Source organism: Diadema antillarum, unplaced genomic scaffold (assembly GCF_040938485.1).
Source record: "Diadema antillarum isolate AM-2024a unplaced genomic scaffold, OU_Dant_1.0 seq00000597_RagTag, whole genome shotgun sequence".
Taxonomy (NCBI): domain Eukaryota; kingdom Metazoa; phylum Echinodermata; class Echinoidea; order Diadematoida; family Diadematidae; genus Diadema; species Diadema antillarum.
The window spans coordinates 1465571-1483767 of NW_027271528.1; the positions used below are offsets into that span (position 1 = coordinate 1465571).

The following is an 18197-nucleotide window of genomic DNA, read 5'->3' on the forward strand; positions in this document are numbered from 1 at the left end:
TTGAGATCACTGATTTTCATCCATATGCATAGGCATCAAATATAATGCATGGTGAAAATTGCCCGATTTCCCAATACAGACGCCATACGTTACGTCATCAACCCTCAGCTGTGCGGCACGCCTCACCCTAGCAGAAACTAGAGCACTCACTTTAGTGCCCATATGAAAACCTCAAAAATACACAGCTTGAACTCCCAAGTTCATTAACCTACCTGCCAAAATATTGAAAATCCCTCATAAAATCCATACAAAGTTCTGAATCACTCCCAAAATTTATTCATCTGTTCCTTGAGTCATTCTCAACCTTTCCTGCAAACTTCTTTTAAATCCGTTCACAACTTTTTGAGTTATTTTGCACACGGACAAACAAACCAACGGTAATGAAAACATAACCTCCTCCCTTGGCGGAGTTTATGAATCTTCCTCTCCAAAACAAGAGGGTGCATATGAACAGTTTCTGATACCAACTGACCTTCAATGACGTAGGCATTGAAGGCATCTTTGAAGAAGCTAGTGTAGTGCTCTGCCCCGTAGAGCTTTGTCATGTTGGTTTCATTCTCTGTAAACAGCATCTCAGGTCTCTGGCTATCTGGTCCATTGTCGCACACAAACACAAACTTGTCTGCAAGAAGGGGAAATTATTTGTTTAAAGGAGAAGTCCACTGTTATATAAATGTGGATTGAGTGAATGCAGCAATATTAGTAGAACACATCAGTGAGAGTTTGAGGAAAATTGCACAATCCGTTCAAAAGTTATGAATTTTTGAAGTTTCTGCTCGGTCACTGCTGGATGAGAAGACTACTACAGCATGTGATGTCACATGTGTAGAACGATATAAAGAAAATATAAAGAAAATTCAACATATTTTCACTTTTCTCGCATAATAACGAACACTTGACTTGCCTCTATCAAAAGGCAGGGGGAATAATATTACCCTTTGTACGTTCATGATCATTCGAGAAAATGTGCACTTTGTTCAAAAAATGAAATTTAATGAAATTGTCTTTACATTTTCCTTTCATCAATGAATGCATGTGACATCATACACTGTAGTAGTCTGCTGATCCAGCAGTGACTGCACAGATACTTTAAAAATTCATAACTTTTGAACGAATTGTCAAATTTTCCCCAATTTTTCACTGATGTATTCTACTAATATTGCTGCATTCACTCAATCCACATTTCTACGACAGTGGACTTATCCTTTAACGTTTCCCAGCTATGGTGGGGGGGGGGGGGGGGGGGACATAAAGTGGAAGGAAAATGTCAGACTTGAGTCAAGCATCGAGTGCAACTGAGCAGAAAATATGTGGGCAATGGAAGCTGCATGCTGCATTCAGGCCAGAGTGCATAATACATTCCTTCCTTTCTTGCCCTTCATGTTTAATCTCTAACATGAGGTATCCATAAAATTGTCATGCATTCTTCATCTGAAAGCTTTCACACAGGTTTACTGACCGTCAAATCAAATAAAATACAAGTGAAACAACACAAAGGATTTGGTCTGCTCTTTCCACACATTATCATACGCTGTTCCCATGTGGGTTCAATAAGTTTGCATAATGGGATCTGGTTGCATCAGATTCATTGAAATGACTAATATTTTCTTGTCATGCGGGATTTGCAGCATATCAGGTTTGTATGGAAAACATTTACAGAACTTTGTTGACTTTTGGAAGATATGAAAAAATGCATAGTCACTGCATGACTTTGCTGAATTTCTGTTCTCTCATGCATTTTTTTTTTCCAATCAGGAAGAAAAATCATGTATGGCAAGTTCATGTATCCCAAGAGTGTAAAACCAGAAATTTTCATGTGCATCATGATTTCGCAAATTTCCAGAAAGCCAAGGTTTGTGAAATTAGAATGCATGCTAAAGTTCTTGTGTACACTTTATGCAGTGAATGCCAGTGTAAATTCAAAAATCTTCATGCTGCAAAAACAGCCAGTGGCTTGAATTTAAGAATTTCTTGCTGCGAAAATTTCTTGCTTTGCAGTATGTGGCTTCAGACACATTCATCCTTATAAAAGATCTGGGACCCCGTTTCATCAAGCTGTTCGTAAAGTTACGCACAACTTTACTAACAACTTACGTACGGCAAGCCAAGTGGGTTTCCTAATCATTGTTAATTTCAATAGCTAAAGTGGAAGATTGCAGATGATTATAATCATTCTTACATTCTAACACATGTTTTTAGCTGAAAGTGTATTTTTTACCCCAATGTAGATGAAATATTGACATACAGTTGTACTAAGTTAAAACGTAAGGGGAAAAAATGGGTACACATATTGGCACTTCATATTCCAGTCGCTCGCAAAGTCACACGTAACTTTACAAACAGCTTTATGAAACAGGTCCCTGGACACTGACCCAAAGTTTGGTGGGAGCACGTGGTCCTGCCGTCCTTCATGAGGGTCATCTTGGGTTTCATGGTGCACCCCTCGTGGGTGCAGCCCCAGATCCAGGTGTTGCGGTACCACAGTGTCGGCATAACGTGGATAGTGGCGGTCTCGGGGCCACGATTCGCGACCGTGATGCGGCACAGGATGTCGTTGGGCGTGTTCTTGGCGTACTCGGCAAACACGTCCCAGTATTTGCTCTCGTTAAACACGCCTGCAGTTAGAGCAACAGATGGACTTTGTTGTTGATGCATTCGTTTTCTGTCACATTGATAAGCTTACAAGGCAATATACTAAGGGACAGCAGATAGCATACTGTAGCGTAGGAGGAGGCATTTAATTTAATTCAACAGCTCAATACGAGAGCAACATTTTAGTATTTGGTAACTGGCATGTTAGCCCTTCTCATACATACATGGCTATGCATCCAAGTACCACATTTCAAGGAAGAATCATTGGAAATGGAGCATATTATTTTTTTCCTCTCTCTTTCCATAGACATGCACTCCAATGTAATCCTTACTTTATAACTTTTGTTTTTGTTTTTGTTTCTTTACTGAACACTGCAAAACATGCTGAGTTGGGATGCAACAGGACACATGTACATTGTTTTACTTTCTATGTAGTGAATATCTTGCGATATCACAATGTAATGCTTTATACCCTCTTTCCCATAGGTGTGAGCTATATCTTTACTGCATGGTGACAAATTCGTATGCTTTATCGTTTTCCAGTTTTTTACCTGTGTCCTCCAGCTCAAACTCCGGTTCCAGCACAGAGCGTTTTCTTGCCTCTCCGGACAGCTGGGCATAGGGGTACTCCGCCTGCGGATACTTGTAGAGCGCCTTCATGTAGGCGTGGGTGGGGGAGGAGTCAAGGTAGTAATAACACTCCTTGCAGTCCTCGCCGTGGTTACCTTCCGGACCTAGCGATACCAGTGATGCGGGAGGGTGATGCAGTAGGGTATTCAATGTGGTTTGAAGGCATCTTAACATAAAAATTGTTTGTACTTTGGTAAAGTAACAAATGAAATATGATATATCTAGGGATCGTACAGTTTTGGTTGAGACCTAATTTCAGGGTTCTAACTTTTTTTGCTGAGATAACGAGAAACCTCTTATGAAATATGAAAGAGCATGTAATTCCATGAGGAATTCAACGTTTATTTGATGAAAATTGGTTTTGAAATGGCTGAGATATCCAAAACAGAGCGATTCTAATAAAGTGTGGGACCAACACTTTATTACGATCGCTTTGTTTCACTTTTTTTTTGGATGTTTCAGTCATTTCAAACCCGATTTTCATCAAGTAAACTTTGAATTCCTCTTAAAATGGTATGCTCTGTACTATTTCATAAGTGTTTTCTCGGTATCTCGCAAAAAGTTAAGAGCTCAATTCTCATCTCCACCAATACTGTACCATCCCTTTAAAGTATAACATGTTTATGCCAGTATATAACGGTTTGTTTGTCTATCTGTTTGTTTGTTTGCATTATATATAACTCAAAGAGTCATAAACAGATTTGGATGAAATTTTCAGGAAAATTTGATAAAGAATGACACACAGAACAGGATACTAAATTTTGGAAGTGATATAGATCACTGTTTAGATCAAGGAATTTTGTCAAATGTTTTGAAGGATTCTATAGCATTGGGAAATGGGGCCATTTTTGAATAGCTGTTAGAAAGATTAAAAATGATATAAATGTGATTAAAAATGCGAAGGGTATAATTTGACGGTCAAGAATTCTAATAATGCAGATGATATATAATGTAGGACTATATTATGCCATTGAAGTCACAAAAGGGTGGAAAGGAGCAGCTTAGCTGCACTCTCAAATTGCTTTTCTAGTTCAACCTTCCTTTTCAAGCATCGATCTTCTTGCATTTCATTTCTGGCCTGTAGATTGATACAGAGAGTTAGCATTTTGTGCAAATCAGGAGTTTGGGCTTAAAATGTTTAAAATATGAGATTCATTTTGGTGGCTTCAGCCCACAGATGTGGGAAAGCCAAACAATCGGATAGAACATCTGTTGGAGGTCATGTACCATGAAGAGATCGTTACCTGTGAGTCCGTACAGCCGCTCTTTGAGTATGGGATCCTTCCCGTTCCACAGGGACAGACCAAAGCACAGTCGACACTCCCTGTCAGTGATGCCCAGGAGGCCGTCCTCGCCCCACCGGTAGGCACGGGATCGGGCGTGGTCATGGGGGAAGTAATCCCAGCTGTGGTGTGTAAAGAGGACAACAGAAGGCAGTAGATTCAGGCTCAACAGGTATTCACACAAACTCTCTTTAGCTTTAAAAATGATGAAGTTTGCAGAAACATGTAAGAGAAAAACAGTCATACTCACTAGAAAAAAAAAGAAGAAAACATTAAAACTGCACCTGCTATTTGATTTATCTCAAAAACAAGAGCTTCAGATTTTTGTTCGTTGGATATAAATACAATGTGCAAAGTATTTTTTTTTTGTCCACTTATTGATTATTTCTCCCCTCTGCCTTCCTAGTTTCATGGATAGAGAGGAGAAATGAGACAAGATTCATCCAAATAAACTACAGAATTGAGTCCCTGTTTGTCTTTGTATCAGGGCGAATGTTTGATTTGGGAGCTGTACATTCACAAAGTCATGATCTACACCACAATGATACAGACCCAGACACATGCCTGCCTGTGGTAACAAACAACAACAGCAAAAAACAATATTCTTTAAAAAAAAACAATAACAAAACACAATCGCTGAATTAGAGTGCAATAGCCCAAGGCTGTTGACTGTGTTTGATACTGGTCCAACCCCTTATTTGGGCAGAATAAGGTAGACAATTACTGTCCAGTCTGGACTTCTCTGTTCCAAGTGGTTAGTGCTCTTGAACTTCCAATGCAAATATTGACTATTGACACTTCAGACAATCATTTCTACATTAGACTCATACAGAGGATTTAACTGTTCAAGGTTTACACAAAGTGCTGTATTTTGCTGGGTCATGTACGTCTTTACTGATCTACATGGCTTTGGTATCATATCTAAATTGACATACATACTGTATGGTACATAAGATATCACTTACTAATGTGTACATGGCTGCATGTTACAATGCAGCTGACTTAGGGAGAGATCCCACACGTACTACTACGGTCTTTACATAATATCTTCACATTCAGGTGCGGTCAAAAACTTTATGTGAACATAAAATCGATACAAAATGGGTTTCAAAAATTCATTGAGCCTTAAAAATACATAAATACATAGATAAATAAATCAATAAATCAATCAATAAATAAATTATACATAAATAAGTAAATGAATTATAAATAAATAAATAAAATGTTTTGCAGAATAAGATTTCCAAATTCTGTGAATAAAGTTTGATTTGTTAAAGGCATTATTTGCTATTTGCAGATGAAACAAAAACCCAGTTTTACATATCATATGTAGTTCTTCAAAACAGTTCTAAAATGTGAGTTGGGGATACTGTAAAAACAACCAATGTACAAATGATAATCACTGTAATCAATGTTAAGTAAATTATAGTTGAATATACAAAATGTGAACAATAGTAATATAATTGAATTGTTTTTAGAATAAACCATCTACAGTTATGGTTTATTGAGAAAAATAATGATACATGTATCTCCTTATATATTAGGCTTTATTGCAAATTTATTTATATCGTAGAATGTTTTGTGATACAACTGACCGATCTATGCATTAAATGTGTGATAACACGAACATTTTTAAAGCACTGCTCCCAATGGTAAATAATACCTTAAAACGGTAATTTAAGGATATAATTCCTCAACTCATGGTGTATCTGGGGGTCCATGTTTGATTGAAGAGATTGCCTTGCAGTCTGGCTCCATTTCTCTGTACAGACTGACAGACAATTTCCAGCTCATTAAATTGATATGATTTGCAAAATATGAAAGTTAAAAAATGCATGAATTTCTTTTTGGAATGGTACTTATCACAGGACAATAATTCCATATGGTCAACAGTACAGGCTTACCAGCACAGAAGTGTTTGCCTACAGAGTTTTGTAATTACAATGTAAATAACAGTCCGCTTATGTTGGAATTGTTACAGTACTGCACACTAAAAGGAATACAGTATCTTAAAATCTTGCTCTACACACATCGGGGTTGGGGGGTTGGGGAGAAGTCTTCTTTTTTTTGTTACAATGTATGAATATGTAAAGACAAGCAATGACTCAGCAAATCTGTGTGTGCATTGAGTGGGGTGTGTGTGTGAGAGAGACAAAAAAAACCCCCAAAGACAGCAACACTGAATCAGTAGAACTATTCACTGTGAACTGGACCCAGGCATCAATTTAGATGTACCATTAATGGTACACATGTACTCCCTTGACAAGCCCTCCAGTGAATATAATATCGACTACATTTTCCAGTCCTGTTCAATATATTATGATGTTTCTTGGGCTAGCTGAACTCATGTGCGTCAAAACTGCAATAAAACTGCCCCATCACCCAAGATTGCAAACTGATAGTTCATATTGCATTTTTCGCTTATTTTCTGTAACTACATTGTACCAGGCCTCGAATTAACCGATGGCCACCGACGGCCATGGCCGTCGGTGCCCCTCTCGTTGGCCGCAATGTCTTTTGTTTTTTTATCAAAGTTACAGCCAAAAAAAAATGTGCCCTTTTTCTTGGGGCCGTGGTGCCCTTTTAGAATGAAAGTTATATGACGTATGATATGCCCTTTCTCAAAGTCTCTTTAATAAGCTTGAACAACTTTCCTGATCTCAAATATCATACCTTCAGTTCACTCGCGTCCCGATATATCTGATTCAAACTCAAAGTATCTTTCCGAGGTACGAGACGACGTGTACGTACATGTACGCCCGACCGGCTTTTACCGTCCCGACTGCCTCCGCAGCGCAGCGGCCGCGAGTATGTACTCGCTGGGCAGCGCATATTCAGATAGAGTAGTAAAGAGTGAACACCAAGTTCACCAAGAAAAAAGAAAAATCCCACAATGCCAAGGTGTGCCAGACTGGGGAATGGGGAGGGGTGGAGAGAGAGAGAGACCAATCAACAGAAGAAACCGCGCGTACTGGCGCATTCTTGGAGGTCATGAACTGTCTGTCACAGACTAATCATAGCAATCTACACGGGCACGCAAATTCCTTTGCCTTGTGGTTTTGCCAGCCAGCTGTCGGAATGTGCTTTGAAGTTTCATGGCAGCCTGGCCTGGCTGGCCTGAAAGGGTGTCGAGTTTCAATCAATACCTACTGTTGTTTTATTCCTGTTTTAAAAAATGTCGTTTCACCTGATAGAAACGCGGAGATCGGGAATATGTTACAGCTGTAGGGAAGAGGTTTTTGTTGTGTGTTGCACTTTGTGTGTGTGTGTGTGTGTGTGTGTGTGTTTGTTTGTTTTTCTCGGTTTGTTTTTCTTCTTTCTTTTTTCATAAACACCAAATATGCCCTTTCCAATGTGGCCTTGGTGCCCCTCTGACTGACTTAAGTGCCCTGGCCTCTTGGAAAAAGTGCCCTTTTCTAAATGGCCTTGCCCCTCCAAAATCCTATTTCGACGCCTGTTGTACCACATCCAGTGTCAGTATACAAGAAAAAAAAATATATCAATGGTATCCTAACCAGTCAAACACATGGATTTTTCACTGTAGCATATCATGCCATCCCAAGATTGCAAAAGTAATACTATAAGTATCACATACAAAGATGTGGTAAATATGTGATCTAGACTGCTCTCTTTTGCTACTAGATATACAACCTGTAGTTCCTTTGTCTTCTACTTTCCATTTAAGAATGATCAATAATATTACATAACCACCAGAGCTACAAACAAGACTCAAGCTCATTTGAAAGATTTGTGTTAAAAATATATCTATTTGAATATTGTATACAGGATCATGAGATCAGTTGTGTTATGGCATTAGCTATCATAAAGAGACCATTGGGATGCCAGGTTTGTGGAATGAATCAAACTGCCATACATAGTATTCATTCATCTTGGGATATGATCTTGTGCTTTCATTTAAGTTCCACCTGAGCTACAGCCTATATCGGCATAGAGAGGCATCCAATTACATGAAGTTCCTATTGATGACGTGGACTGCACATCATCAACACTACGTGATGCTTATAAGTTGATCATATGATCATAACCATGGGTCCTGGCTGCAAATTATTCAGAAAATTTGCAATTGAGACCACTTTGGATACTGGTGTGCACAAAAACCATGCACGAATGCAGAGACTCCAACCCCAAGCACCTTCTGATCTGGAGATTCTCCCGCCCCAAACCCCAAGCAAACGGGAGACTCCAAGTTGATGTGTGCGAACCGCCAAGTTCCTAGGTTCTAGATGTTCTCTGGTGCTATCTAAAGCTAAGTTTTTCAACATACGATAACAATAAGTACGAAATCCTTTCCACCGGGAGACACAGGGAGAAATCAAATCTTCAGCGGGAGAACGAGAGATTCTGCAAAAATAGGCTTTCGGCGGGAGATCTCCCGTTGACAACGGGAGAGTTGGAGTCTCTGCGAATGATGCAAATGAGGTCTTAGTCAAGCTTTACCCTAAATGGAGAAAAGCAATGATTATCGGTACCTATAAGATTCATTGCATAAAATCTTTAGCTTAAAATCCTCAAGGGTTCTAGGACATTTGACGAGGTGAGCCTATTGTCACCACTGAATGAAAAAAGTGGTCCAGCATTGTGCAAAAAGGGAAAAAACCCTTATCTCAGCTTACACAAAGAAAAATCTGCTTCCTGGTCCTACAGACTTCACAACAGGTACTTTTTCGTATGGTAGTCTGGTATTGAACAAACTTCCCTGTTGACTTTCCTCATTACAGACAATACTGGAGCGACTATTCTTAGATCATGTTCATCAAATGTTCACCAGCCAAGTAACACAGTGCTGCTTACTTTTATGCACATTTTCAATTACAGTCTGTAATCTGCTGCCAATTGCTTGAAATTGGAACTGATATTTACACAGAATTGCATTTAATACATTCAATATGCACAATATAACCATAGTGTACATATATGACTACCATGTCCACACTGAAAGGTGCAAAGTTCTCCTTGCCTTGCATGTTGTCTGTGACATACAACATACAATTTGTGTCACAGAAAGGGACACTACAGAAGGCTTAAAATTTAACTCTTTATCTAATTTCAATTCCAAGTCAACATCACCATGTATGCATGGATGCTAATAATGCAAAATATTTGGATAGGAATTGCCTCATGAAATACAATCTCTGGCATGGTGCAGTCACATATATACGGTCTTTACAATTATCTCTCTAACTCCACAGGCTCCTCTAAGACAAAAAAATGACCCGCAAATTGATTTGATGTATTTATATTGGTATGACACTAAGACTTATGTAAGAATATTGTCACAATGAAACAAACACAGACTGAAAATTTCACACTTCCGAAAGAGAGAGAGAAAAAAGTAAATCAGTTTTACTCACTCAATCCTGCAACCTATTGCACTATTGCAATAGAAAGTTTTAGCAACTGATATCATAGTTCACAGATATATTTTACAAACAAATAATGCATAGATTTAGGTTGTGATGGTAGTGGAGATGTAGTATTGTGACATTACTATCATATTGATCAGGAAATCATACTACTTTGGCATGTAGTATTTATCAAAATGGACACCCCTTTTTCCACCTCTTTATAAACCAAAATTCATTAGATTTGACCCCTGCCCTTAGCACTAATAGCAGAGCTCTGTAAAAATTGAATGTATAGAGCCAGCAGTTAATGAATTTGATACAACTGGTATGGTTGGACCTACTACTTTTCAACTGCTTTTTGATTAAATACCATCTTAGAAAATATTCCTCAGTTTCACCTTCTATAAAATTTCATTTCACTCTAGGCAGAAAATACTACAGATACATCCCGAGCTCAGATTGTTGATTTGTATTGCATGCGCGGAATTCTTGGCGACAAACGCAAGTGACATTTTTTTTTCCGTGCTCCAGCGCAAGCTCATCATTTTAACCGAACACCTGTTCTCCATTGATAAAGCATATTTTATGAATGGTAAGGGTACCATGTTTCGGCAGGGTACCATGTTTCGGCAGGGTACCTTGACATCGGCACCCTGCGTATAGATCATAGCTGTTAGCGTACAGAATGATATTAAAAGTACGCATGGGACTATTCGGAAGTGCCATCAAGCTATGAAAATAATAATAATAATAATAATGGTTTTTTTCTTGTTAGTGCTCTAATTCAAAGAGAGTTCTGGATTTTAGGTAGGAAATGTAGACTTAAGCTTATCAAAACATACAGGAAAATCTGTCTGTCCTCCCCAGGTTTCTATCTTTTTTTTTTTTACTTTTTACAGCTCTCCTCCATAGAAGGGGATTCCATGAAGCCATACACAGTCTCCGTCAAATCAAAACAATGACATTTCAGTTTTCTTGCATTACATTTACAGTTATTCACACAAGACTCAGTAGACTGCCAACAAAGTAGTAGTACTGATTAACCCCGGGACGCTTCCGTATACACAGTTACACACTGTGGCTGCGTGTTGGGGCTGGTCGCAGTTAAGTACTGATATACGTTATAATGGGCAAGACTTTTAACGAGCTTCTTTCAACAATGATTTTAATGCAATTCATTGATTTGCAGTGAAAGATAATCTTTCTAACATGGGTTAGTAATAAAAGTCTTTGAAGAATCTGGCAAATGTATAACATGTACAGATCTAGTTAGTAGCAGATCTACATGGCAATGCCATGCCCCATATGATTGCAAATTTATGATGCATCCACACAAATATTTTATTTTCCACTGTATGCTAGTAAAGTGGTAGTAGACAGAACATTGCTCATGATCCGCGGCTACGAGAATGCTTAACTTCAACACATGTTTTATAAATCGAAGATGCGGAAGTTATACGAGCAGAAATTGCTATCCTTGAACAGGCCGGCTTACCACGAGCCATCCGGCGAGTAATCCTCCCGGACAGTCCCCCACTGGCGCTCCGACAGATACGGTCCCCATCTCTTCCAATTCTTCACCCGATCCTCGGACTCTTTCAGACGTTCTCTCTCTGCCGCCATAGCGAGACCATTCACCAGTCGACTAATTGTCCAAACTTAATTTGTACACGCAATTACGCAAATGCCAAGTTATTTACAGGACCCTCAAATATGCATGTTATACTTGGTCCGGTTTGTATCAATCGAAGGTGCAGGGCTAAGGGTAGGTGCAGTAGGGCGACACTGTTTTCCACATCACACACTGGTGCAGTGCACTGTACTGCGTTTGTACACACAAGCACTCAGCAGAACAGTTATTAGTACCAGTATAAAGTGCCCTCTGCCTGCGCGCTCTTGTTAGTGGGAATGGGCGCTTGTGCTTCAGTGTTGCTGTACCTTGGTACTCTGGAATTAATATTTTCAGTTCCCCCTTGTCAAGAGAGCTCTCCCTCACATACCTACAATCACCGCAAGCGAATGTGCCCTTGAAACACAGCTGAGCATTATATGTCCCAGGGGGTGGTTTGTGTTGCAGTGAGGTTGTTGTTGTTGTTGTTGTTGTAGTTAGTGGTGGTGGTGGTGGTGGTGATGGTGGTGGTGGTGATGGTGGTGATGGTGGTTATTCTCTGTAGTAGTGAGGGAGGGGAGTGTCAGGGGTAATGCCCCCCCCCCCCCCGCCACGTGTATCAAACACTCAGTTTGGGATGAGCGAGACCTCAAATCAATTTGTTTGTTTGTTTGTTTGTTTTTTCAGTGCCAAAATCCTAAGTGTGAGTGTGGAGGGATGGGGGAGGGGATCTCAAGTTCTGCAGCTCCTATGTTTGATCGGGAGGGGGGGGGGGGGGGGTAATGAAAGTGCAGTGCCCCTTGTAGAGCCCATGTAGGGTGAATGCACTATTATTTATTAAAAAAACCCAACACACACACCCTAATCCCATGTGATAAGTGAGGAGTAGGATTTAATAGTATATAGTGGTTTGTGGGTATGTAGCAGGCCTAGGGGTTGGTGATAATTGTAGTACACCCAGTCACTGTAAAAACTAATATATTCATTTTTATCAACTTTGAGATACATGAAATTGAAGCATGCTGAAAAGAGAAAATAATGGAAATATGTGTGATAACTTTGATATATTCTAAATTTTTTTTTATTTGTAACAAAAGAAGTATCACTAAAAACATTTGATCTTTATCTTTAATGTTCATATGACCATACTGAAAAAAAAACTGAAAATGGTGTTTTTCTGTTTTTGCATTCAAATTTTGCACTTATTGATCTGATGGTGGTGATCATGAGGAATATATGCTTCTATAGCTTGTGGTTTAAATCTTTATTTCAAAGGAATACCCTATTTGTCTGGCTGTAAGTTCACACACACAAGCATATATACATAATTATATAAATGAATATGTATATGTATTATATATATATATATATATATATATATATATATATATATATATATGTATATAAAGATAAGTAACAAAGCGGCAACAAAGTTCATGCTGTATTCACCAACGGTTTATTTCAGAAAGAAATAAACCGTTGGTGAATACAGCATGAACTTTGTTGCAGCTTTGTTACTTATCTTTTTATCTTGCCAACACGTGGACTACCTTATCAACATATATATGTAATATATAAATATATATATATATATATATATATATATGTATATACAAATACATATATATATATATATAAATATATATATATAGCGAAATTTTGAGCAAAGAAAATGGGTTTTCATCGGGATCTCCGGATTACTAGACCGGTGCTCTACCGACTGAGCTATTGAAAGCCCTAGATCGGTGTTCGTCCCAAACCCTTAACTCTCTTTGCTCGTGTGGCCAGAAGCTATAGTGTGTGTATGTGTGCCACACACACACACACATTAACCTGACAGCTTTTTGTAATATATTTTGAAACAAGGAAGGAAAAACTGACCAGAAACTATTGTAATAATAAATAGCGAAATTCCTTCCTTGTTTCAAGATATAAATATATACATATATATATATATATATATATATATATATATATATACACACACACACACATATATATATATATATATATATATATATATATATACAATATACACACATATATATATATACACACACACACACACACACAGAGCTCATGGCATTATTTACTCTTTTTTTTTTATTGTCTTATTCGGGCCACCAAAATCATAAAATTTCATGCATCATTTTATGGTTGATCTGAAAATATAAAGGAAATTATATGAGATAAAATAATTTCACTACATATTCAAATAGTATCTGTACAATAAACCATAATAAATATGTGTAAATTGGCAGGAATGATAAAGTGCTTCAATAATCGCACAGTGTGACTCAGCAGTAAGAAGGAACAAACACTAAAAGATTAAATGATTATATAAAACACTGAAATAATTACAAGCCATAATTATGTAATAATTGGCAAGTATATGATAAAAGGTTCCAAATACTGCATATTGTGACTAAGATTGCCAAGTCTAACAAATTATTTTGATATTGAATTGAGGCACAAACATGATTTTTCTTTTTTTCAAAAACACCACATATCCATGAAGTGATTGTAACTGGCGTAAAGTTATCGTACCCAGTTCCAGACCTCCCAACCTTTCTGACTGGAAAATAGGGACGATTTAGCTCAAAAGTAGGGAAGAAATAGCAGTTCCCATAGGAGTGTGCAGTAAAATTATCCACAATAACAGGAAATTCCTGTTGAAACAAAAGCTGGGAATGGTCAAAATTCAGATTCTCTCCTCCAAATTCAGTATGGTTGGGAGGTCTTCCAGTTCTATCTTTAGATGGATAAAATTGAGTCCTGAGAATTAAAAAAAAATGGCTGAAGTTGGCTGTAAAGTAGACTGAGTTTGGCCTTGAAGACTACAGTGGCGATCTGGCAACCCGGGTTGTGGCATGCAGTCAGCTACAGTGTATAGTTTAATTAGCAGTCAGCGAAAATGTGTGCATGTGGTTATCAAGCACTAAGTCACAAGTTAATTCTTCCCTTTCCATAAGGAAAATACACAAAACAATACACACTCACAAAATAATCACATAAACAGTGTTCATATATTTCTTTGCTTTCATTTTATTTATAAATCAGAATATCAAAACAAGATGTAAAAAAATAACTGTACAATGATTATTCTATGTACTTACAGACACATTAAATGATGTATCTTTGCTATTATAGTCATCTGCATATACATATGTATATTGATCTACACATACATGACAGTATATGGAATGTTGTGTTCTGCCTGAGAATTGTGATGGTGTCCACAATACTGAGGCAGATACAATCATGCTTTCTGTAGTTCTTTTCATTTCATTTCACTTTATCTTACTATTCATCTCATGTCTTTTCTCTGAAAAGAAGAAAAGAGCATGGAATGCACTTTAACATGAACATACTGGTATATAAAAATTATGGTACCAAACATTAACAAAATACAAACAGAAAACACACAGCATTGTGTAAAAATGGACCCAAACTACGCAGTAGCTTTCACATGAAATACAATTTTATATATGCATGTATACATATATGTTAAATAGTACATTAGTCCAAGTGTTGGTCAAATAATATTTTCAATATTACAACGGAACTCCACAAAAGGGCACATATCATGCTGTCAATACCAACAATCATTTGAAGACATAGGGCAAGGTGCCCTAAAAATGTGTGTGTTCTTCAAATAAACAGTTGGTAATAACATTATGAAACATGCAAATTTCTGGAGTTCTCTTCTATTACAATACATTTTATACTAGTTTTTGTTGTTGCTGCTGGTTTTTCACTGCAGGGTTTTGAATTTAATCACTACTGCACAAATATAATATCTAATTTTGATTTACAGGTTATCATAATATGATAAATGAATATATAAATAATTGCGGTTCTGCATACAAAAATACATGTAGTTCATCCGCTTTTTTGACACACAATCATACTGAATGTATTTCAAACAACAGTCTTTGTTTAATAGAGAGGTGTGCTGGTTTAATGTTAGCATGGAATAAATCTTGTTATGGACTTTTCGACAAATTTTGCATTTGATGTAACTCATGCATAAATAATATGCAAATATGTTTTATTGTAATGTTTTATTTTTTTTTACAAAATTACTCTCATCTGCAAAATCATATGCAATGATTCACAAAATTAAAATGCACACTAAAGATCTTGTCAACACTATATGCATTGAACGCCTGTGGCAATTTGCCTAAATTTCATGCCACACAAAAGGTCGTCAGCTCCAATTCGCTAAAATTTCATGCCGCGAACATATCATGTTTTACAGAAGCTGGTTACACTGAATCAAGAAACTTGTCAACTACATTGCAAAAGTGTATTAAAAAACACAACAACAAACAAAAAAAAAAACTTCACTTTGATTTTGGTCAACATGATTTCTCATTATAATACATCATAGACACAAATACAACAATCATAAAAAAGATTCAAGTCATTTGATACAAATATGGGCCCCTAAAGGGGTAGCACACACACACATCAGATTAGAGGCATGAGGTAGACTATGAAACAATACAATCTCACTTCTCTGCCAAACAGGAGAAGTAAACTTATTCACATTATATATGTGTACTAATTTGAACATCATATTTGACTTGTGTTTGCACACAACACATGCTCTGTAAGGTCGAGATAACTGTTTGAGAGATTCAAAAAGATGTCCGATCAGATTGACAATAATGCAATTCCAGTCAGTAATATCTTTCATGGAGATCTATGCAAACATGTCTGCACAGAGTGAGATTTCAAACTTTCCAGGATCAGGTTGATTAGATTGATTTTAACTTACTGTTTACGCCAAATATTTCGCAAGGTTTTTATTTTTGTGAATTTCGCCAGTCAGGTGCTATTTGCAAAATTAAAGACACGTGAAGATATTGACTCTGATCCCGATGTGGATGTGACGTACAAATGTACATTTCTCCGTTCAGTACAGGACTCCACAATCGCGAATTTAACCACTCGCGAAATCGTCGGGAATTCTCGATTCGCAAAAATTTAGACTCACAAAATATATGGCGTATACAGTAGATCACTGTTGTTGTTGACAAGACATTGATTATGCAGTCGCTTCATTGGTTCCAGTTAAAGAGAGCATCACATAAAGAGTACTGTTGTTTGTCTATACTGTATACACGGTATATTTCATGGTGTGTTTATCCTGTGAATCCTAACTAATCTCTTGGAAAAAAAAAATATAACAAACTTTTTTCTAAATTTGTCAATTTGCCTCTTGATTGTGAATCCAGCCACCTGTAAAAATTGTCATACTAGCCCATAATCACAAAATATTGTAACGAAACAGGATTTAAGCTGAGATACTGGTGTGCAACGCATGCAGTTTTATTGTGGATAGGAGAGTTACGTGCCCCTAAATTAATTGATCTTCCTAATCTACCTCTGGTGTGAACATGTACCCCTAGAGTTCAAACAGAAGCACACCAACATGGGGCGTCACACCACGTGTGCTCAGACCAATTTCATACGGGAAGTTTGTAGCCAGAATGAGATTGAACATTTCAGACAGCTTGGGGGGTTTGACGAGGAGGGCAATACCATTGTTAAAATCAAAATCCATTGTCAAAATCGATGAGTCCGAGCACTTCCACAGGAAGTACCACCGGGGTGAGAGGCGGGAGGGGCACTGGGTTCTGGGTGCCAAAGAAAGAGGATCCAACAGATGCGTTCTCAGAGAAGTGGAAAGCCGGGACAGGGAAACACTCAAACCCATAGTAGTGGGGTGGCTTAGTGACAAATATACTGATAATCGTGACACGCCGGACAAAAGTGTCATTTTTTCCTCAGACATTTGTATATATATGAGGATCAAAATTAGGGGGTGCTCCAAGAAATCCGCTAACAGAAAAAATGAGAAAATGCCCTTAATTTATACATAACAATAATGTCTGAATTCAAAGACTATACACAGGGCATTCGCCAGGTTTCTGTACAATGCAATGCAATGTACATGGTTGCTAGTCTTAAAATTCAGACCCATAATACGACATATTATGTGCATGTTTACAGTAATACACCATTTTTACTGGTTTTCCTATGGTAACAGGTGGTTAGTCTGTGTTGCAGACCTGAGGGAGGTGTGTTGGAATATTCCAGTTTTCTTAAGCACCTTTTCATTAAATAATTTGATATAATTTCTGGTAAAGGATTTTTTTAGTACTGTCTACCTCCTGTAGAGAAATGGCAAAGAGTGACATGTGACTCTGGCTCAGATACTTTAAATCTTGGGCAATGACTGAGCCAGGTGTAGGACTATGTCACAGCTCATTTTTTCTCCCAGAACTACTAGTTTACCAGTAGAAGAGCTGCATATTCCATTGAGAACCTAAGGTTTTGGGTATTGCCCTACATATTTCCTAACAAATTTAACCCGTTTCCTCCAAGATTGTGTGAATTCCATAGGTTTAGCGCAGGGATTACCTGGTTCCCGTAAGCAATTTTTATAGTCCGCACTTCCCCTCTCTATATGTTTCTTATTTCTTATGGGGGTTATTCAAATGTTTAAAAAGGTTAAAAGTTTGTTTTCATAGATGAAGTTGAATTTAGACAATTTGAATATTTTTAAAAATATATTGATATTTGTAATTTCACTCATAAAGACTTAAAGCGGTTTGAATATTTTTGGTCTGATAGCTATGTATAGACATGTTATTAAAAAGTAAAAGCAATGTTTGATTGGTTCACATTATTCAAAGAGGGTGGGAT

The 18197-nt window shown here is 37.6% G+C and overlaps 1 protein-coding gene across 1 annotated transcript in view; it reads right to left on the reverse strand.

The window, feature by feature from the left end:
* Positions 1-18197, reverse strand: part of LOC139735765 (uncharacterized) — a 38051-nt gene that overhangs the window by 14824 nt on the left and 5030 nt on the right. The window contains exons 3-8 of the mRNA XM_071646517.1: positions 16917-17125; positions 11367-11529; positions 4467-4627; positions 3144-3326; positions 2373-2615; positions 473-622 (exon numbers count right to left, since the gene is read on the reverse strand). Of these exons, the coding sequence (XP_071502618.1) occupies positions 473-622; positions 2373-2615; positions 3144-3326; positions 4467-4627; positions 11367-11529; positions 16917-17125 (1109 nt within the window). The remainder of the gene's footprint in view (positions 1-472; positions 623-2372; positions 2616-3143; positions 3327-4466; positions 4628-11366; positions 11530-16916; positions 17126-18197) is intronic.